Genomic DNA, 21,226 nt, shown 5'->3' on the forward strand with positions numbered 1-21,226 from the left:
AGCCCCCCCTGAGCTCCCCAGCCGCCCCCCCGAGCCCGGCCCCACGTCCCCCGGCCGCCCCCCGACCCCATGCAAAGGAGGGGGTCTCGCCACCCCCCCATCCCCCCCAGGCCGTAAGACCCCGCCCCCGACGGAGGGTCCGGCCGCCCCCATCCCCCCTTTTCTCCATCCCCGCCCCCTCCCCCTCTCTCCGCCCCCCTCCATCTCCGCCCCCCCCCCAGCGTCGCCGCGATGCGCCGGCCTCGGCTGATTGAGGGCTCCTGAAGCGCCCCCCCCGCGTCCCCTGCATCGCCCCCCCGGCGGAAAATCGGGATTTGAACCCTCCCCGCGTGGAGATCGAGGCCGGGGCTGCGATCGGGGGGGGTCCGGCCCCCCCCAGGAGGGCGAGCGGGGGCTGCGGTCGAGGGAGATTCGGGGCGGCCCCCCCGGACAGACAGACGGACATGGGGCGTTTTCTCTTCTACCGGCAGTTCTCACCCCCCCGCTTGCAAAATGCGGGGCGCTGACGCCTGAGCCCCCCTCGCTGCGCCCCCCGCGCGTCTCGCCGCTGCCCGGATTGCGGACTTGGGGGGCCCCGAGCGGGCAGGGGGGGCCGCAGGCAGCCAGAGCGGGGGGCCCCCGCGCCGATCACGGATTCCGTAAGTCTCGCTACTTTCCTGCCTGTTTGGGGGCGCCGGGGGGGCCGCTCCGTGCCCCCCCCGCACTTTGGCGTGGCCTGTGCCGAAGCTCTGCGCACGCGTATGTGGGGCCGGGGGCGGTATGGGGGGGTTGGGGTGCGGGGGCAGCTGGGGGAGGGGGACCTCGTCTGGCCTCTGGCGGGGATGGGGGGGCGGGAGACAAGGGGCAGAGACCGCCGGGCTGCGCCCCCCCAACACCCTGCAGCCCCCCCGCCTTCGCTGGGCCCCGGCCCCCCCTTTTCTCTCTGCTCCGTCCTGGCGCCCCCAGCTCGGCCTGACCCCTCCCCCGGCCTGTCCCCATGGTGCCCCCCGTTAGCCCCAAGCCAGGGCTGGGGGCCCCGGCCCCGATCCGGCCCGGGGGGAGGGACTGGCTGGCTCAGGGGGGCAGGGAATGGGGCAGGGGCCTGTCCCCGCCGGGGGGGGGGGAGCTGGGCTCGGGGACGCTCTAGCTGCTCAGTGGGTCCATGTGTGAATCGAGTTTGCTGGGTCTCAGCGCCCCCCCCAGGCACCAGCCGGCCCCCCTCGGCCACAGGCCCAAGCCCCCTTCCCCCTGCGCCTGGGGGTCATGGGGGGAGGGGGTGTCTGTATGCTCCCCCTGCCCCGCTCTGGGACCAACCACCCCGGGTCCCCCATGTGCCCCCACCCCACAGCCCCCCTCTCTCCTAGCCCCCCCCAGCAGCTCCCAGCGCTCAAACCCCGTCCGTCCCACCCCACTGCACCCCCCCTCCCAGAGGGCCCCTCTGCACATTCTGCCCCAGGGCCCTGGCAGCCCCCCGCAGCCGAGCCCTGAGTTCGAGGCCTCGCTCACCCGCAGCTGCAGGGGGCACAGAGGTCCCCCCCCCCCCGGCTCCCTGGCGCGGCCTGGGCAGGAGGACTCGGGGCTGAGTCGCTGGCCAGGCCGGGCTGGGGCCTGGGGCCTCCTGCTATGGGGGGAGGGGCATGGCCAGGTCTGGGTGCTGGATTTTCGGGGCGGGGGCTGGGATGCAGTGGGGGGGGGGACAGGGGCTGTCTCTCCAGAGTGGCAGTTCCTTGGGGCTGCCTTCTAGCAGGGGCCATGTCTCAGTGCTGAGGGTTCAAGGGGCAGAGTTAACTGCTGAGGGCACTGCTGGGGGGAAGCTCACAGCATCAGGGTCCCCAGCTGAGGGCACTGCTGGGGGGAGGCTCACAGCGTCAGGGTCCCCATCTGGGGGCACTGCTGGGGGAAGTTCGCAGCACTAGGGTCCTGGCCAGGGGCACTGCTGGGGGGAGACTCACAGTGTCAGGGTCCTGGTCTGGGGGCACTGCTGGGGGAGGCTCGCAGCATCAGGGTCCCCAGCTGAGGGCACTGCTGGGGGGAAGCTCACAGCATCAGGGTCCCCATCTGGGGGCACTGCTGGGGGGAAGCTCATGGTGCCAGGGTCCTGGTCTGGGGGCACTGCTGGTGGAAGTTTGCAGCACCAGGATCCCAAAGTGGGGGCACTGCTGGGGGAAGTTCGCAGCACCAGGGTCCTGGCCAGGGGCACTGCTGGGGTGAAGCTCGCAGCACCAGGGTCCCGGCTTGGGACACTGCTGGGGTGAAGCTCGCAGCACCAGGGGCCCTGGCTGAGGGCACTGCTGTGGGGAAGCTCACAGCACCAGGGGCCCTGGCTGGGGGCACTGCTGGGGTGAAGCTCACAGCACCGTCTCCCTGCTCAGATGTTGATACCCTTTTGTGGCAGCCGGTAGCTGTTGCTGGGCAACAGGACACGGCTAGGAAGGAAGCTGGTGTCTCCAGGCAACGCCATCTGAGACCCCGCCCCCTTCTCCCTCCCCTCCCCCATGCAGCTGGTGGGGCATCAAGGGTCACGTGACAGGATTGGATTCCCATTTCCCCCACCCCCTTCCTGGACCATGGAGGGATGGGTGATTGGCCCCATCCCATCGCCCCATCCCCCCAAATCCCCCCCGGGAACCCCAGCACCAAGACACGGCCCCGTCCCCCAAATTCCCCCTGGGAACCCTGGCACCGAGACGCAGCCCCGTCCCCCCCAGATCCCCCCCGGGAACCCAGCACTGGACACGGCCCCGTCTCCCCCAAATCCCCCCCGGGAACCCCAGCACTGGACACGGCCCTGTTCCCCCCAGATCCCCCCGGGAACCCCAGCACTGGACACGGCCCTGTCCCCGAAATTCCCCCTGGGAACCCTGGCACCGAGACACAGCCCTGTCCCCCCAGATCCCCCCGGGAACCCCAGCACTGGACACGGCCCCGGCCCCCCCAGATCCCCCGGGAACCCAGCACTGGACACGGCCCTGTTCCCCCCAAATCCCCCCCGGGAACCCCAGCACTGGACACAGCCCCGGCCTCCCCAGATCCCCCGGGAACCCAGCACTGGACACGGCCCTGTTCCCCCAAATCCCCCCCCGGGAACCCAGCACTGGACACGGCCCTGTTCCCCCAAATCCCCCCCGGGAACCCCAGCACTGGACATGGCCCCGGCCCCCCCAGATCCCCCGGGAACCCAGCACTGGACACGGCCCCATCCCTCCCAAATCCCCCCCGGGAACCCCAGCACCAAGACATGGCCCCGTCTCCCCCAAATCCCCCCCGGGAACCCCAGCACCAAGACACGGCCCTGTCCCCGAAATTCCACCTGGGAACCCTGGCACCGAGACGCAGCCCTGTCCCCTCCAGATCCCCTCGGGAACCCCAGCACTGGACACGGCCCCGTCCCCCCCAAATCCCCCCCGGGAACCCAGCACTGGACATGGCCCCATCCCCATGCAACTGACTATATCCCCCTCCCATGGCACTGAGACGCCCCCTCCCTGGGGCCCCTGGTGCTGTGAGCTTCCCCCAGCAGTGCCCAGCCAGGCTGCGGGAAGCCACGTCGCTCAAGGTGAAGGTGGCGCGAGGACGCTGCAAGCTGCTGACTTGGCACAAACGGGGAGCGGTGCCGGGGGGGGGGGGGGAGCAGTGCCAGATGCTGCGAGACCCCTCCCCCAAACTGCCACCGGGAGTCACCTTGGCCAGGGCGCCGGGGGGCAGGAGGCTCAGTAGGGGGCACTGTGGGGCAGGGGGGTGAGTAGGGGGTGCTGTGGGGCAGGAAGCGGGGCAGGAGGCTCAGTAGAAGGCACTGTGGGGCAGGGTCACTAGGGGGCGCTGTGGGGCAGGGGGGTGAGTAGGGGGCGCTGTGGGGCAGGAGGCTCAGTAGGGGGCACTGTGGGGCAGGGTCACTAGGGGGCGCTGTGGGGCAGGGGGTCAGTAAGAGGTGTGTCACGGACTCCCAGGTCGTTCCCACGCGTGGCCCCGTGCGGTCTGTGTGGGGGGGTGCCCCCTTCAGTGCGACAGCCCCTCTCGGGGGGCCCCTCTCCCAGGGTCAGGCCCCTCCACCTCCCGGAGCCGCACCGCTCTGAGCCTCAGCACGTCTGGCTCTGCCGTGGGCCCCCCAGGGAGTCCCCTTGCTCTGGGCCCCCGGGGCCTCCTCACCCCCGAAGGGGACGATCCCCCCCCCCCCCCACCCTGTTCTCTAGCCCGGAGCGACTCCCCCAGCGTAACACAGGAGGGTTTATTGAGAGTTGAACCCAGCACAGGAAACTCTCCGGCCTCAGGCCTGGCCTCGCTCAGCCCAGCATATCCCAGTCCCCCTGCAGCCAGGGGGGGCTCTGCCTGCTCCCCCCCTCCAGCCCCGAGCCCCCTGCTCCCAGCTGGGCCTCCGATACCCCCGGCCCCAGGCCCCCTCTGTCCATTGTCTCCTCTCCAGGGACACAGGGTCGCCTGGGTCTCCTCTCCCCTCTTCTGTCCTCTGGCCCCTCTGGCTGGAGCCGGCTGGGCAGGTCACCGGGGTCCTCTCCCCGCAGCCCATTGTCCCCCACTGGCCAGAACCGGCTGCGACTCCTGAGCTGGGTCTCTGGGTCCCCAGGTCACCAGTCGCTGGGGTCTCCATCCTCCAGGCCGGGCCGGGGTCCCGAGTCCCTCTCCGGTCCTGTGTCCCAACAAACTCCCTCTCCCCCCCCCTCGTTAACCAGTAACACCCGGGACACTGAGTCCCACCCCCCTGTGCATGGAAACAAGAGGGTGCTGTGGGGCAGGGGGTCAGTAGGGGGCTCTGTGGATTGGGGTGTGGGGCAGTGTCATAAGAGCATAAGAACGGCCGTACCGGGTCAGACCAAAGATCCATCCAGCCCAGTATCTGTCTACCGACAGGGGCCAATGCCAGGTGCCCCAGAGGGAGTGAACCTAACAGGCAATGATCAAGTGATCTCTCTCCTGCCATCCATCTCCATCCTCTGACGAACAGAGGCTAGGGACACCATTCTTACCCAGCCTGGCTAATAGCCATGTATGGCCTTAGCCACCATGAATTTATCCAGTTCCCTTTTAAAGGCTGTTATAGTCCTAGCCTTCACAATCTCCTCAGGCAAGGAGTTCCACAGGTTGACTGTGCGCTGTGTGAAGAAAAACTTCCTTTGATTTGTTTAAACCTGCTGCCCATTAATTTCATTTGGTGACCCCTAGTTCTTGTATTACGGGGTCCCCGGCGCTGCTCTGGAGCTGCTCCCCACCAAGCCAGGCAGGACTCGGGAGCCTCCTCTCCCTCGGAGCAGCCTGTCTGCAGGGCAAGAAGCTCCCACGGCTTCACCTCCTGGGTCTCTCCTTGGAGCATTCAGCCTCCCCTGCCCCTCCGTGCGCTTCCCACAGCGAGTCGCCCCAGTGGGGTCCTGGGGGGCCACAGGGTCCTGCCCCCCCACTGTGCAGTCAGACGTGACTCTCAGCCAGCCAGTGACACAGAGGTTTATTCGATGACAGGAACAGGGGCTAACACAGAGCTTGTAGGTACCGCGAGCCGGACCCCTCGGCCGGGTCCATTCTGGGGGACAGTGAGCCAGACCCCCACGTCTGCCCTCACTCCCCGTCCCCAGCCAGCCCCAGACTGACCCCCTCCAGCCCCTCCTCTCTGCTCAGCTCCTTTCCCGGGCCAGGAGGTCACCTGACCCCTTTGTTCTTCCCCCCTTTAGCATCCCCTTACGGGGGGGCAGGGCCTGGCCATTAGTTGCCAGGTGACAGAGGGTCGGCCAGGAACCGGCCCCCCCCCCCCAGTATTCAGAGGGAACATTAAGAACAGCCCCACTTCGTCGCACAGGGTCACTGGAGGGGCTGTGAGGCAGTGTCAATGGGGGCAGGGGGTCACTAGGGGGCACTGTGGGCGGGGTCAGTAAGGGGGATGTGGGGGGTCACTAGGTGGGGCTGTGGGGGGTCACTAGGGGTGCTGTGAGCGGGGTCAGTAAGGGGGATGTGGGGGGTCACTAGGGGTGCTGTGAGCGGGGTCACTAGGGGTGCTGTGAGCGGGGTCAGTAAGGGGGATGTGGGGGGTCACTAGGGGTGCTGTGAGCGGGGTCAGTAAGGGGGATGTGGGGGGTCACTAGGGGTGCTGTGAGCGGGGTCAGTAGAGCGGTCTGTGGGGCAGGGGGTCAGTAGGGGGCGCTGTGGATGGGGTCCAGTAGAGGAGGCTGGAGGGGTCACTGGGGGGGTCACTAGGGGGCGCTGTGGGCCGGGTCAGTGGGGGCACTGTGGGGGGTCACTGGGGCGCTGTGGATGGGGTCCAGTAGAGGAGGCTGGAGGGGTCACTGGGGGGGTCACTAGGGGGCGCTGTGGGCCGGGTCAGTGGGGGCACTGTGGGGGGTCACTGGGGCACTGTGGGCGGGGTCAGTAGAGGGGGCTGTAGGGGGGTCACTGGGGCGCTGTGGGGCCAGGGATCAGTGGGGGGGGCGCTGTGGGGCAGTGTCAATGGGGGCAGGGGGGCAGTAGGGGGCACTGTGGGGCAGTGTCAATGGGGGCAGGGGGTCAGTAGGGGGCGCTGTGGGCCGGGTCAGTGGGGGCACTGTGGGGGGTCACTGGGGCGCTGTGGGGCCAGGGGTCAGTGGGGGGGCGCTGTGGGGCAGTGTCAATGGGGGCAGGGGGTCAGTAGGGGGCGCTGTGGGCCGGGTCAGTGGGGGCACTGTGGGGGGTCACTGGGGCGCTGTGGGCCGGGTCAGTGGGGGGGCGCTGTGGGGTGCCACTAGGGGGTGCTCTGCCATGTGACTCCCCCGGGCCCCGCCCCGGGCTCTTCCCCCTCCCCCCCGCAGGTGGCAGCCGGGGCCGCGGCGACGTTCCCCATGAGGAGGGTGGAAGATGCCGACGTCGCCCGCGCTGCTGCTGCTGCTGCTGATTGTCAGCTTCACCCGCCTGAGCCTGCAGGTGCTGTCGTCACTGCGCATGGGTGAGGCACCCCAGGGAGCCCGGGGCTGGGGGCAGGGGCTGCGGGTTGGGAGTGAGGGGCACCAGCAGAGCTGGGGGAGCCCGGGGCTGGGGGCAGGGGCTGCGGGTCGGGAGTGAGGGGCACCGGCAGAGCTGGGGGAGCCCGGGGCTGGGGGCAGGGGCTGCGGGTCTGGAGTGAGGGGCACCGGCAGAGCTGGGGGAGCCCGGGGCTGCGGGCAGGGGCTGCGGGTCGGGAGTGAGGGGCACCGGCAGAGCTGGGGGAGCCCAGGGCTGGGGGCAGGGGCTGCGGGTCAGGAGTGAGGGGCACCGGCAGAGCTGGGGGAGCCCGGGGCTGGGGGCAGGGGCTGCGGGTCTGGAGTGAGGGGCACCGGCAGAGCTGGGGGAGCCCGGGGCTGGGGGCAGGGGCTGCGGGTCTGGAGTGAGGGGCACCGGCAGAGCTGGGGGAGCCCGGGGCTGGGGGCAGGGGCTGCGGGTCAGGAGTGAGGGGCACCGGCAGAGCTGGGGGAGCCCGGGGCTGGGGGCAGGGGCTGCGGGTCAGGAGTGAGGGGCACCGGCAGAGCTGGGGGAGCCCGGGGCTGGGGGCAGGGGCTGCGGGTCTGGAGTGAGGGGCACCGGCAGAGCTGGGGGAGCCCGGGGCTGGGGGCAGGGGCTGCGGGTCTGGAGTGAGGGGCACCGGCAGAGCTGGGGGAGCCCGGGGCTGGGGGCAGGGGCTGCGGGTCTGGAGTGAGGGGCACCGGCAGAGCTGGGGGAGCCTGGGGCTGCGGGCAGGGGCTGCGGGTTGGGAGTGAGGGGCACCGGCAGAGCTGGGGGCCGGAAGCCCAGGGCTGGGGGGTAGGGACTGCGGGTCGGGAGTGAGGGGCCGTGGATGGGTGGGGGGCCATGGGAGGTGGCTGAGGATGGGGGGAGCTCAGTGGTGGGGGAGGGGTGTCGGTGGTGTCTCTGGCCCCACGTGCCCCCCGGCTCTGTGCCCCCCAGCTGCGATCCTGGACGATCAGACAGTGTGTGGGCGCGGGGAGCGCCTGGCCCTGGCCCTGGCCCGGGAGCAGATCAACAGCATCATCGAGGTGCCGGCTAAGGCCCGCGTGGAGGTCGAGATCTTCGAACTGCAGCGCGACAGCCAGTACGAGACCACTGACACCAGTACGTGTGCGAGGGGCCGTGCGTGAGACCACTGACTCCAGTACGTGTGCAAGGGGCCGTGCGTGAGACCACTGACACCAGTACGTGTGCAAGGGGCCGTGCGTGAGACCACTGACTCCAGTACGTGTGCGAGGGGCCGTGCGTGAGACCACTGACTCCAGTACGTGTGCAAGGGGCCGTGCGTGAGACCACTGACACCAGTACGTGTGCGAGGGGCCGTGCGTGAGACCACTGACTCCAGTACGTGTGCAAGGGGCCGTGCGTGAGACCACTGACACCAGTACGTGTGCGAGGGGGCGTGCGTGAGACCACTGACACCAGTACATGTGGGAGGGGCTGTGCGTGAGACCACTAACACCAGTATGTGTGCGAGGGGGCGTGCGTGAGACCACTGACACCAGTACGTGTGCGAGGGGCCGTGCATGAGACCACTAACACCAGTACTTGTGCGAGGGGGCATGTGTGAGACCACTGACACCAGTAAATGTGCGAGGGGTGAGTGTGCAAGGGGTAGCCAGAACTAGTTTGCCAACACCATTGTATGTGCCAGTGTTCAGTGTGTGAGGGGGTGACCCCATGTGAGTGTGTAAACATGTGAGGGGAGCGTGCGAGGGGGAGTGAGCACGAGGGTGGTTAGTCCAAAAGCACCTCTGCAAGACCATCGTGGTGCGGCGAGTGTGAGTAGGCGAGGGTGAGTCCGTGACCCAACGGGGTGGGAGCATGAGCATGGCTGGGTGTGCAAGGTGCGTGTGCACACGTGGGCCCAGCCCTCACTGGGTGGGGATAATCTGTGTGAAGTCAGGGACATGGGCATGTGCCGGGCACAAGTGTGCAAGGAGGAGAATGGATGTGAGTGTGTGCTGGAGCGTGCAGGAGACGGAGGCGATGGGGAGTGTGCACGTTTGTGTGCGTAGGGGGGGAGGGGTCAGAGTGCAGGTGTCCCGGGGTCCTGGGCACGGCAGGGGGTTGGGGGGGTCCCGGGGTCCTGGGCACGGCAGGGGGTTGGGGGGGTCCCGGGGTCCTGGGCACGGCAGGGGGTTGGGGTGTACCCGGGTCCAGGGCACGGCAGGGAGTTGGGGGGGTCCCGGGGTCCTGGGCACGGCAGGGGGTTGGGGGGGACCCGGGGTCCGGGCACGGCAGGGGGTTGGGGTGTCCCGGGGTCCTGGGCACGGCAGGGAGTTGGGGGGGTCCCGGGGTCCTGGCACAGCAGGGAGTTGGGGGGGTCCCGGGGTCCTGGCACAGCAGGGGGTTGGGGGGGTCCCGGGGACCTGGGCACGGCAGGGGGTTGGGGGGGTCCCAGGGTCCTGGGCACGGCAGGGAGTTGGGGGGGTCCCGGGGTCCTGGCACCGCAGGGAGTTGGGGGGGACCCGGGGTCCTGGGCACGGCAGGGGGTTGGGGTGTCCCGGGGTCCTGGCACGGCAGGGGGTTGGGGGGGTCCCAGGGTCCTGGGCACGGCAGGGGGTTGGGGTGTCCCGGGGTCCTGGCACAGCAGGGAGTTGGGGGGGTCCCGGGGTCCTGGGCACGGCCGGGCGTTTGGGGGGTCCCGGGGTCCTGGGCACAGCAGGGGGTTGGGGGGGTCCCGGGGTCCTGGCACGGCAGGGAGTTGGGGGGCTCCCGGGGTTCTGGCACGGCAGGGGGTTGGGGGGGTCCCGGGGTCCTGGCACGGCAGGGGGGTGGGGGGGTCCCGGGGTCCTGGGCACGGCAGGGGGTGGGGGTGTCCCGGGGTCCTGGGCACGGCATGGAGTTGTGGGGGTCCCGGGGTCCTGGGCACGGCAGGGAGTTGGGGGGGTCCCGGGGTCCTGGCACGGCAGGGGGTTGGGGGGGTCCCAGGGTCCTGGGCACGGCAGGGGGTTGGGGTGTCCCGGGGTCCTGGGCACGGCAGGGAGTTGGGGGGGTCCCGGGGTCCTGGGCACGGCAGGGAGTTGGGGGGGTCCCGGGGTCCTGGGCACGGCAGGGGGTTGGGGGGGTCCCGGGGTCCTGGCACGGCAGGGGGTTGGGGGGGTCCCGGGGCCCCGGGCTGGGGGCTCTCAGGGCTCCGGGGGAAGCCAGGCAGGACTCTGGGGCAGCGTCTCCCGCAGGGCACCTGTCACCGGGGCCAGGAGCCTGCTCAGCTTCGGGGCCTCCTGGGTCCGACCTCGGCCCCCTGCTCACCCCGGCCCCCCCGCAGCGAGTCCCCCTGGGCGGGGCCCCTGGGGAGCCTCTCACGCCCCCAAAGGGCCCTGCCCCCCCCAGCGACTCCCAGCCAGCGAGTGACCCCGACGGGTTATTCGTCGTGGGGGACCCAGCGTAGAACAGAGCTTGTGAGCACAGGGACCAGGGGCCGCAGCAAAGTCTGTCTGGGGGGGACCCAGAGCCCCCCCAGTCCCAAGCCAGGACTGACCAGTTCCCCCAGCCCAGCCTCCCACCCCCCGTAGCCCCCTCGGCCTCTGTCCCTTTCCTGGGTTCCCCTCCCGCCCCCCGGCCGGCCCTGCAGGGCCAAGCTCCAGCCATCAGTGAGCAGGTTCTGAGCGTGGGCCGGTCGTCACACCTGCCCTCCAGGGGTCACTGCACCAATCACACCCCCTGAGCCCCCCAGCCAGGTACCTAACACACAGGGGAAACTGAGGCACCCACAGTATTCAGAGAAACATTGGGAACATTCCCACTGTGTCACAGCAGGAGAGTGAGGGTGAGTGGGCATGTGCAAAGATGAGGGTGTGTATTTGTGGAAGGGAAAGTGTGCAAGGTGGGTGTGCAAGGATGGGAGTGTGGGGAAGGATGAGTGTGCATTCGTGGGCAGACAAGCATGTGAGTGTGAACGGACAGGGCATGCATGTTTGTGGCAAGAGGAGGATGTGTGTGAGAGCATGTGTGTGTCAGGGTGTGTGCGCAAAGGTAATTGTGCAGGACGTGTATGCTTGTGGAGGGAGGAGTGCACGTGTGTGAGGGTGGGCATGCAATGGTGAGTGTGCAAGGGTTGTGTGTAAGTGTGTGTGTGCAAGCGTGGGCATGTGAAGATACGTTTGTGGAGGGAGGATTGCGCGTGTGCAAGGGTAGGTGTGCAGTGGTGAGCATGCAGGTGCGTGTGTGCGCGTGCGAGGGGGGCGTGCGAGGGCCTGGCTGCCCGGCGTGCCCCCCACACTCTCTCTCCCCGCAGTGTGCCAGATCCTGCCCAAAGGGGTGGTGTCGGTTCTGGGGCCAGCTGCGAGTCCCGCCTCGGCCGCCACTGTCAGCCACATCTGTGGGGAGAAGGAGGTAAATGGGGGGGCGGGACCCCCTGAATCCTGCCGTGCGCCCCACATCCCCAGTGCGTCCCTCCCCCCCCTGCCGGGGTCCTGACCCTCTCGCTCCCCCCCGTGCGCCCCACATCCCCAGTGCGTCCCTCCCCCCCCCGCCGGGGTCCTCACCCTCTCGCTCCCCCCCGTGCGCCCCACATCCCCAGTGCGTCCCTCCCCCCCCCGCCGGGGTCCTGACCCTCTCGCTGCCCCCCGTGCGCCCCACATCCCCAGTGCGTCCCTCCCCCCCCGCCGGGGTCCTGACCCTCTCGCTGCCCCCCGTGCGCCCCACCTCCCCAGTGCGTCCCTCCCCCCCCGCCGGGGTCCTGACCCTCTCGCTCCCCCCCGTGCGCCCCACATCCCCAGTGCGTCCCTCCCTCCCCCCCCCGCCGGGGTCCTGACCCTCTCGCTCCCCCCCGTGCGCCCCACATCCCCAGTGCGTCCCTCCCCCCCCCGGGGTCCTGACCCTCTCGCTGCCCCCCGTGCGCCCCACATCCCCAGTGCGTCCCTCCCCCCCCGCCGGGGTCCTGACCCTCTCGCTGCCCCCCGTGCGCCCCACATCCCCCGTGCGTCCCTCCCCCCCCCGCCGGGGTCCTGACCCTCTCGCTGCCCCCCGTGCGCCCCACATCCCCAGTGCGTCCCTCCCTCCCCCCGCCGGGGTCCTGACCCTCTCACTGCCCCCCGTGCGCCCCACATCACCAGTGCGTCCCTCCCCCCCCCCGCCGGGGTCCTGACCCTCTCGCTGCCCCCCGTGCGCCCCACATCCCCAGTGCGTCCCTCCCTCCCCCCCCCGCCGGGGTCCTGACCCTCTCACTGCCCCCCGTGCGCCCCACATCCCCAGTGCGTCCCTCCCCCCCCCCTGGGGTCCTGACGCTCTCGCTCCCCCCCGTGCGCCCCACATCCCCAGTGCGTCCCTCCCTCCCCCCCCCGCCGGGGTCCTGACCCTCTCGCTGCCCCCCGTGCGCCCCACATCCCCAGTGCGTCCCTCCCCCCCCCCGCCGGGGTCCTGACCCTCTCGCTCCCCCCCGTGCGCCCCACATCCCCAGTGCGTCCCTCCCCCCCGCCGCCGGGGTCCTGACCCTCCCCCTCCCCCCCGGGCGCCCCACATCCCCAGTGCGTCCCTCCCCCCCCGCCGGGGTCCTGACCCTCGCGCTCCCCCCCGTGCGCCCCACATCCCCAGTGCGTCCCTCCCCCCCCGCCGGGGGCCTGACCCTCTCGCTGCCCCCCGTGCGCCCCACATCCCCAGTGCGTCCCTCCCCCCCGCCGCCGGGGTCCTGACCCTCTCGCTCCCCCCCGTGCGCCCCACATCCCCAGTGCGTCCCCCCCCGCCGGGGTCCTGACCCTCTCGCTGCCCCCCGTGCGCCCCACATCCCCAGTGCGTCCCCCCCCCGCCGGGGTCCTGACCCTCTCCGCTCCCCCCCGTGCGCCCCACATCCCCAGTGCGTCCCACCCCCCCCCCCCCCGCCGGGGTCCTGACCCTCTCGCTCCCCCCCGTGCGCCCCACATCCCCAGTGCGTCCCCCCCCCCCGCCGGGGTCCTGACCCTCTCTCGCTCCCCCCCCGTGCGCCCCACATCCCCAGTGCGTCCCTCCCCCCCCGCCGGGGTCCTGACCCTCTCGCTGCCCCCCGTGCGCCCCACATCCCCAGTGCGTCCCTCCCCCCCCCGCCGGGTCCTGACCCTCTCGCTCCCCCCCGTGCGCCCCACATCCCCAGTGCGTCCCTCCCTCCCCCCCCCCGCCGGGGTCCTGACCCTCTCGCTCCCCCCCGTGCGCCCCACATCCCCAGTGCGTCCCTCCCTCCCCCCCCCCCGCTGGTCCTCTCCCTCTCGCTCCCCCCCGTGCGCCCCACATCCCCAGTGCGTCCCTCCCCCCCCGCCGGGGTCCTGACCCTCTCGCTGCCCCCCGTGCGCCCCACATCCCCAGTGCGTCCCCCCCCCGCCGGGGTCCTGACCCTCTCGCTCCCCCCCGTGCGCCCCACATCCCCAGTGCGTCCCTCCCCCCCCCCCGCCGGGTCCTGACCCTCTCGCTGCCCCCCGTGCGCCCCACATCCCCAGTGCGTCCCACCCCCCCCCCGCCGGGGTCCCGACCCTCTCGCCGCCCCCGGGTCGCCCCACCACCCCGGTGCGTCCCCCCCCCCCGCCGGGGTCCTGACCCTCTCGCTCCCCCCCGTGCGCCCCACATCCCCAGTGCGTCCCTCCCCCCCCGCCGGGGTCCTGACCCTCTCGCTCCCCCCCGTGCGCCCCACATCCCCAGTGCGTCCCTCCCTCCCCCCCCCCGCCGGGGTCCTGACCCTCTCGCTCCCCCCCGTGCGCCCCACATCCCCAGTGCGTCCCTCCCACCCCCCGCCGGGGTCCTGACCCTCTCGCTCCCCCCCGTGCGCCCCACATCCCCAGTGCGTCCCCCCCCCCGCCGGGGTCCTGACCCTCTCGCTCCCCCCCGTGCGCCCCACATCCCCCGTGCGCCCCCCCCCCCCGCCGGGGTCCTGGCCCTCTCGCTCCCCCCCGTGCGCCCCACATCCCCAGTGCGTCCCTCCCCCCCCGCCGGGGTCCTGACCCTCTCGCTCCCCCCCCCGCGCCGCGCATCGCCTGCGGGCGGCTCCCCCCCCCCGCCGGGGTCCTGACCCTCTCGCTGCCCCCCGTGCGCCCCACATCCCCAGTGCGTCCCTCCCCCCCCCCCGCCGGGGTCCTGTCACTCTCGATCCCCCCGGGGGGCGGCAGATCCCCCGTGGGGCCCTCCCCCCCCCCCGCCGGGGTCCTGACCCTCTCGCTCCCCCCCGTGCGCCCCACATCCCCAGTGCGTCCCCCCCCCCGCCGGGGTCCTGACCCTCTCACTGCCCCCCGTGCGCCCCACATCCCCAGTGCGTCCCTCCCCCCCCCCCGCCGGGGTCCTGACCCTCTCGCTCCCCCCCGTGCGCCCCACATCCCCAGTGCGTCCCCCCCCCGCCGGGGTCCTGACCCTCTCGCTGCCCCCCGTGCGCCCCACATCCCCAGTGCGTCCCCCCCCGCCGGGGTCCTGACCCTCTCGCTCCCCCCGTGCGCCCCACATCCCCAGTGCGTCCCTCCCCCCCCGCCGGGTCCTGACCCTCTCGCTCCCCCCCGTGCGCCCCACATCCCCCGGGCGTCCCTCCCTCCCCCCCCCCCGCCGGGGTCCTGACCCTCTCGCTGCCCCCCGAGCGCCCCACATCCCCAGTGCGTCGACCGCCGCCGGGGTCTTGTCCCTCTCGCTGCCCCCCGTGCGCCCCACATCCCCAGTGCGTCCCCCCCCGCCGGGGTCCTGACCCTCTCGCTCCCCCCCGTGCGCCCCACACCCCATGTGCGTCCCTCCCCCCCCCGCCGGGGTCCTGACCCTCTCGCTCCCCCCCGTGCGCCCCACATCCCCAGTGCGTCCCTCCCTCCCCCCGCCGGGGTCCTGACCCTCTCGCTCCCCCAGATCCCCCACGTGAAGGTGGGCCCCGAGGAGACCCCCCGGCTGCAGTATCTTCGCTTTGCCTCCGTCAGCCTCTATCCCAGCAACGAGGACCTGAGCCTGGCCCTGGCCCGGATCCTGCAGTCGTTCAACTCGCCCTCGGCCAGCCTGCTCTGCGCCCAGGCCGAGTGTGAGGGGCGCCGGGGGGCGGGGGCAGGGCGGGGCTCTGCTGGGGGCGCCGGGGGGCGGGGGCAGGGCAGGGCTCTTCGGGGGCCGCTGGGGGGCGGGGAGCGGGGGGTTGGGCAGGGCGGGGCTCTGCTGGGGGCGCCGGGGGGCGGGGAGCGGGGGTGGGGGCAGGGCGGGGCTCTGCTGGGGGCACCGGAGGGCAGGGAGCAGCCGGGTCCACAGGGGGTGCCGGGGGGCAGGAGGTGGGGGTCAGAGGGGGCACCATGGGGCAGAGAGCGGAAGGGGTTGTTAGGGGGCAGCGGGGGGTGGAAATCAGAGGAAGGCACCATGGGGGAGGCAGCAGGGGGTGCCATGGGGCGGGAGGGAGGGGGGCCAAAGGGGGGTGCCGTGCTGCAGGAGGTGGGGCAGGGATCAGCAGGGGGCGCCGTGGGGCAGGGGTCTGAGGGGTCAGCAGGGGGCGCCGTGGGGTGGGGGTCTGAGGGGTCAGCAGGGGGCGCCGTGGGGCAGGGGTCTGAGGGGTCAGCAGGGGGCGCCGTGGGGCCGGGGGATGCGGGGCCCAGAGGGGGGCGCCGTGGGGCAGGGGTCTGAGGGGTCAGCAGGGGGCGCCGTGGGGCGGGGAGGGGAAGGGGTCAGCAGGGGTCCGAGGGGTCAGCAGGGGGCGCCATGGGGCAGGGGTCCGAGGGGTCAGCAGGGGGCGCCGTGGGGCAGGGGTCCGAGGGGTCAGCAGGGGGCGCCGTGGGGCGGGGGTCCGAGGGGTCAGCAGGGGGCGCCGTGGGGCCGGGGGGTGGGGGGCCCAGAGGGGGGCGCCGTGGGGCAGGGGTCTGAGGGGTCAGCAGGGGGCGCCGTGGGGCGGGGAGTGGAAGGGGTCAGCAGGGGTCCGAGGGGTCAGCAGGGGGCGCCATGGGGCAGGGGTCCGAGGGGTCAGCAGGGGGCGCCATGGGGCAGGGGTCCGAGGGGTCAGCAGGGGGCGCCGTGGGGCGGGGGTCCGAGGGGTCAGCAGGGGGCGCCGTGGGGCGGGGGGATGGGGGACCCAGAGGGGGGCGCCGCGCTGCAGGGAGTGACCCTGCTCCCCCGCCCCCTCCAGGTCTGCTGCGATTGGAGGAGCTCGTGCGCCAGTTCCTCATCTCCAAGGAGACGCTGTCGATCCGGATGCTGGACGACGCCCACGACCCGACGCCGCTGCTCAAGGAGATTCGGGACGACAAGATCTCGACCATCATCGTCGACGCCAACGCCTCCCTCTCCTACCTCGTCCTCAAGAAGGTGCCAGCCCGGGCACTGCCGGGGGAAGCTCGCAGCGCCAGGGCCCGGCTGGGGGCACTGCCGGGGGAAGCTCGCAGCGCCGGGGCCCGGCTGGGGGCACTGCCGGGGGAAGCTCGCAGCGCCAGGGTCCTGGCTGGGGGCACTGCCGGGGGAAGCTCGCAGCGCCAGGGGCCGGCTGGGGGCACTGCTGGGGGAAGCTCGCAGCACCAGGGCCCGGCTGGGGGCACTGCCGGGGGAAGCTCGCAGCGCCAGGGGCCGGCTGGGGGCACTGCCGGGGGAAGCTCACAGCGCCAGGGTCCTGGCTGGGGCACTGCCGGGGGAAGCTCGCAGCGCCAGGGCCCGGCTGGGGGCACTGCCGGGGGAAGCTCGCAGCGCCAGGGGCCGGCTGGGGGCACTGCTGGGAGAAGCTCACAGCGCCAGGGTCCTGGCTGGGGCACTGCCGGGGGAAGCTCGCAGCGCCAGGGTCCTGGCTGGGGGCACTGCCGGGGGAAGCTCGCAGCGCCAGGGGCCGGCTGGGGGCACTGCCGGGGGAAGCTCGCAGCACCAGGGCCCGGCTGGGGGCACTGCCGGGGGAAGCTCGCAGCGCCAGGGGCCGGCTGGGGGCACTGCCGGGGGAAGCTCACAGCGCCAGGGTCCTGGCTGGGGCACTGCCGGGGGAAGCTCGCAGCGCCAGGGCCCGGCTGGGGGCACTGCCGGGGGAAGCTCGCAGCGCCAGGGGCCGGCTGGGGGCACTGTTGGGAGAAGCTCACAGCGCCAGGGTCCTGGCTGGGGCACTGCCGGGGGAAGCTCGCAGCGCCGGGGCCCGGCTGGGGGCACTGCCGGGGGAAGCTCGCAGCGCCAGGGGCCGGCTGGGGGCACTGCCGGGGGAAGCTCGCAGCGCCGGGGCCCGGCTGGGGGCACTGCCGTGGGAAGCTCGCAGCATCAGGGCCCAGCTGGGGGCACTGCCGGGGGAAGCTCGCAGCGCCAGGCTCTAACTCTCCGATTCTTTTGCAGGCCTCCGAGCTGGGCATGACCTCGGCCTTCTACAAATACATCCTGACCACCCTGGTGAGCGGGGGCTGGGCTGGGCTGGGGGCCCCACTGCAGGGGGGCTGGGCTGGCTCCCAGGGCCGTGACCCCCGGCCCGGCCCCGACCCAGCTCCCGTCTGCCGCACCCGGGGAACCGTTCGCTGCCGGCCTGCGCGAAGGGCCCCCCGGTTCCGCAGCCCCCCCCCGCGCTGGCCGGCGGGCCCCCCCCAGTCCCGCAGGCCCCCCCCTGTGCCACCGGGCCCCCCCCAGTCCCGCAGCCCCCCCCCGTGCTGCCGGGCCCCCCCTGCGCTGCGGGTCCCCCCCTCCCCCCGCCGCCCCCCCCCGTGGTGCCGGGCCCCCCCTCCGGTCCAGCAGCCCCCGCCATCTTGCTGCCCCCCCCCGCGCTGCTGGACCCCCCCTCACCCCGCAGCCCCCCCCGCGCCACCGGCCCCCCCGCCCCTGCTGCCCGATGGGCCTGACCCCCGGCGCCCCCTACAGGATTTCCCCAGCCTGCGGCTGGACGACGTGGTGGCCGATCACACCAGGGTCCTGGGCTTCTCCGTCCTCAACACCAGCCACCGCTTCTACCCCGAGTTCGTCCGCAGCCTCAACATGTCCTGGCGGGAGACCTGCGAGCGCAGCCCCTTCCCCGGCCCCATGGTGAGCCCCCCGGCCCCCTGCTCCGCCCGCGTCCCCCCCGGGCCCCCTGCTCTGCCCCCCGGACCTCCCGGACCCCGCGGACCCCAGCTCTGCCCCCCGGCCCCCTGCTCTGCCCCCCGGCCCCCCCGGACCCCTGCTCTGCCCCCCGGACCTCCCGGACCCCGCGGACCCCAGCTCTGCCCCCCGGCCCCCTGCTCTGCCCCCCGGCCCCCCCCGGCCCCCAGCTCTGCCCCCCGGCCTCCCCCGGACCCCAGCTCTGCCCCCCAGACCCCCGGTCCCCCCAGCTCTGCCCCCCGGCCCCCCCCGGCCCCCAGCTCTGCCCCCCGGGCCCCCCCGGCCCCCCGCTCTGCCCCCCGGCCCCCCCGGACCCCAGCTCTGCCCCCCGGACCCTCCGGACCCCCCTGGCCCTGCCCCCCAGCCTGCCCTGGCCCCCCCTTCCCCGGCCCCCAAGCCCCCAGCTCTGCCCCCCAGCCCCCAGCTCTGCCCCCCAGCCTGCTCTGGCCCCCCCTTCCCCGGCCCCCCGGCCCCCAGCTCTGCCCCCCGGCCCCCCCCAGCACCCAGCTCTGCCCCCCAGCCTGCCCCATGGACGACTGGCCCCCAGCCTGCCCCAGCTCCCCCAGGCCCCCCTGGCCCTGCCCCCCAGCCTGGCCCCCGGACGACTGCCCCCCTGGCCTGTCCCGGACCCCCCGGACCCCTCCGGACTACTGCCTCCTGGGCCCCCCTGGCCCCCTGCTCTGCCCCCCAGCCTGCCCCCCGGCCTACTGCCCCCCGGACCCCCCCGGACAACTCCCCCCCCCCGGCCCCCAGCTCTGCCCCCGGGTCCCCGGCCTGCCCCGGCCCCCCCAGGTCCCCCAGACCCAGCCGTGGGGAGGTGGGCGGACGGGGGGGGCCGGGGGAGCGGTTGGGGGGGGGGAGCTGGGCGGACAGGGGGCGCCGGGGGAGGGGTGGGGAGCTGGGCGGATGGGGGGCGCCGGGGGAGAGGTTGGGGGGGGGAGCTGGGCGGACAGGGGGCGCCGGGGGAGAGGTTAGGGGGTGGGGGGAGGGGCTGGGGTGTGGGGGGAGGGGCGGGGAGCTGGGCGGACGGGGGGTGCCGGGGGAGAGGTTGGGGGGGGGGGAGCTGGGCGGACAGGGGGCGCCGGGGGAGGGGCTAGGGGTGGGGAGGTGGGCGGCCGGGGGGCGCCGGGGGCCCGGCCGGGGACGGGGGCAGGCGTAACGTGTCTGTGGGTCCGTGGCCCCCCAGCTCTCGGCGGCGCTGCTCTTCGACGCGGTGCACGTGGTGGTGGGGGCCGTGCGGGAGCTGAACCGGAGCCAGGAGATCGGGGTCCGGCCGCTGGCCTGCGCCTCCGCCGGCATCTGGCAGCACGGCACCAGCCTCATGAATTACCTGCGCATGGTGAGCCCCCCGCAGCCCCCATGGGCGTTCACTCTGGAGCCTACTGACCCCAGCCCAGCTCTGCTGATTGCCCCGGGGGGGACTTGCAAGGGGGGGCTGGGGCACCCCACCGGCTGCTCCCACCTCCCCCCGGCGAGGTTCCCTCGCCCCCCCCGGCCCTGCTCTGTCCCCTTCGCCCCCCTCACGTCGTCCCTCTGCCTGGCCCGGCAGGTCGAGTACGAGGGGCTGACGGGTCACGTGGAGTTTAACAGCAAAGGGCAGCGAACCAACTACACCCTGCGCATCCTGGAGAAGGCGCCGGACGGGCACCGCGAGGTGAGACCCCGGCCCCCGCCCCCCCGCGCCCCCAGCGCCCCCAGCCCCCAGCGCCCCCGGCCCCCCATCCCCCGGCCTCTCAGCCCTCCCCGGCCCCCAGCCCCCCGGCCTTCCCCAGCCCCCAGCGCCCCCAGCGCCCCCGGCCCCCAGCCCCCCGCGCCCCCAGCCCCCAGCGCCCCCGGCCCCCCACCCCCAGCCTCTCAGCCCTCCCCGGCCCCCAGCCCCCCGGCCTTCCCCAGCCCCCCCGCGCCCCCGGCCCCCCATCCCCCGGCCCCCAGCGCCCCCGGCCCCCCATCCCCCGGCCTTCCCCAGCCCCCAGTGCACCCGGCCCCGAGGGCCCCTGCAGTTCTCCCCAGCCCCGCAAACTGCCAGCCTTCCCTAGAGCCCCGCACACCTCCCAGTGTCCCCAGCTCTGCCCAGGGCTCCCCAATGCCCCCAGCCCCCCATATCCCTGGCAGCCCCCATCTTCCTACAGCCCCCTCCATATACCCCCCCCCAATAAACCTAGCGCTCCTCAATGCCCCAGGACCAGCCCCAGGGGCCCCCACCCCCCAGCTGCCTGTCGCCCGGCTCTGGGTCCGTCCCTGGGGGACCCCTTCCCTGCACCGCCCCCTGGGGTCACTTTCCCTGGGGCTGGGAGCCCCCCTGGGGGGACATTGGGGGGACCCCGAGGCTGCAGTGACCCGGGCGGGTTCTTGGGGGTCCGGGCGCCCTGAGTGACCCTGGAGAAGGGAAATTACAGCACAGTCCAGCTGGGGCGGCCCCGACCCCCCGTGAGACCCCGCTTCCAGCCCCCCCTTATCAGCCCCCCCAGCCCTTCGTCCCCCAGCTGCTCACCCCGCCCGGCGTCCTGCGGAGTGTCCGGGCCGTTGTCTTCTGGGACCCAGCAAGGCGTGGGGCCAGCCCCCCACCCCTGGCACCCCCAGGGACAGCCCTGCCTCACTAGGACCTCAGAGACCTCTAGCCTCAGGCATCCGTCCCCGGGTCTGTGCAGAGAAACCCCCCCCACACGCCTAGTAACCAGGCACCACGTGGGGAAACTGAGGCACACACAGTAGTCATCCAAAATATGAAAGATTCTCACTTTGTCACCCCCATCTGCTGAGCCCCAGGGGCCCCCAGCTCCTCAGTCAGCCCATGGCCCCCTCCTGCTCCCACCCAGCCTGTGCCCTCTCCGCAGATCGGCGTGTGGTACTCGAACAGGACGCTGGCCATGAACGCCACCACGCTGGCCATGGACGTCTCCGAGAGCCTGGCGAACAAGACCCTCATTGTCACCACCATCCTGGTGAGCCCGGCCCGGAGGGGGGGCCTGCGGGAAGCCCAAGGCTGGGGCGGGGGCTGCCTCTGGATTATCTGGGGAAGCTCGCAGCGCCGCAGGGCACCGCTGGGGAAGCTCGCAGCGCCGCAGGGCACCGCTGGGGAAGCTCGCAGCGCCGCAGGGCACCTGTCACGGAGCGTGGGGGAGTCCGGCCCTGCACCCCCCTTCCTGGGACCCACAGCGACTCTCAGCCAGCCAGTGACACAGAAGGTTTATTGGACACAGGAACGCAGGCTACAGCAGAGCTTGTGGGCAGAGCCAGGACCCCTCAATCTGGCCCTTCTGGGGGTGCAGGGTGTCTGGATCCCAGCCTAGGATCCCCTGCAAACCCACCACCCAGCCCCAAACCGAAAACTGACCCAACCCTCCGCACTCAGCTCCTCTCCTTT

At 73.2% G+C, this 21,226-nt stretch overlaps 1 protein-coding gene across 3 annotated transcripts in view; it reads left to right on the top strand.

Annotated features, from left to right (window-relative positions):
* Positions 1-267: 267 nt before the first annotated feature.
* The window catches only part of GRIK5 (glutamate ionotropic receptor kainate type subunit 5), a 37,097-nt gene continuing 16,138 nt past the window's right edge, over positions 268-21,226 (top strand). The window contains exons 1-11 of one of the 3 annotated variants that reach the window (XM_044991049.1): positions 268-638; positions 6,762-6,895; positions 7,870-8,034; positions 11,171-11,268; positions 14,716-14,881; positions 15,962-16,140; positions 17,134-17,187; positions 17,647-17,808; positions 19,049-19,201; positions 19,412-19,516; positions 20,697-20,804. In XM_044991049.1, coding sequence (XP_044846984.1) covers positions 6,808-6,895; positions 7,870-8,034; positions 11,171-11,268; positions 14,716-14,881; positions 15,962-16,140; positions 17,134-17,187; positions 17,647-17,808; positions 19,049-19,201; positions 19,412-19,516; positions 20,697-20,804 — 1,278 coding nt within the window. In that variant the 5' untranslated portion in view covers positions 268-638; positions 6,762-6,807. Of the gene's footprint in view, positions 639-6,761; positions 6,896-7,869; positions 8,075-8,224; positions 8,275-11,170; positions 11,269-14,715; positions 14,882-15,961; positions 16,141-17,133; positions 17,188-17,646; positions 17,809-19,048; positions 19,202-19,411; positions 19,517-20,696; positions 20,805-21,226 lie in introns of those variants that run through there. The other 2 variants (XM_044991050.1, XM_044991051.1) reach the window with 2 other exon arrangements.

This window comes from Mauremys mutica, chromosome 17, assembly GCF_020497125.1.
Source record: "Mauremys mutica isolate MM-2020 ecotype Southern chromosome 17, ASM2049712v1, whole genome shotgun sequence".
In the NCBI taxonomy this organism is placed as follows: Eukaryota; Metazoa; Chordata; order Testudines; family Geoemydidae; genus Mauremys; species Mauremys mutica.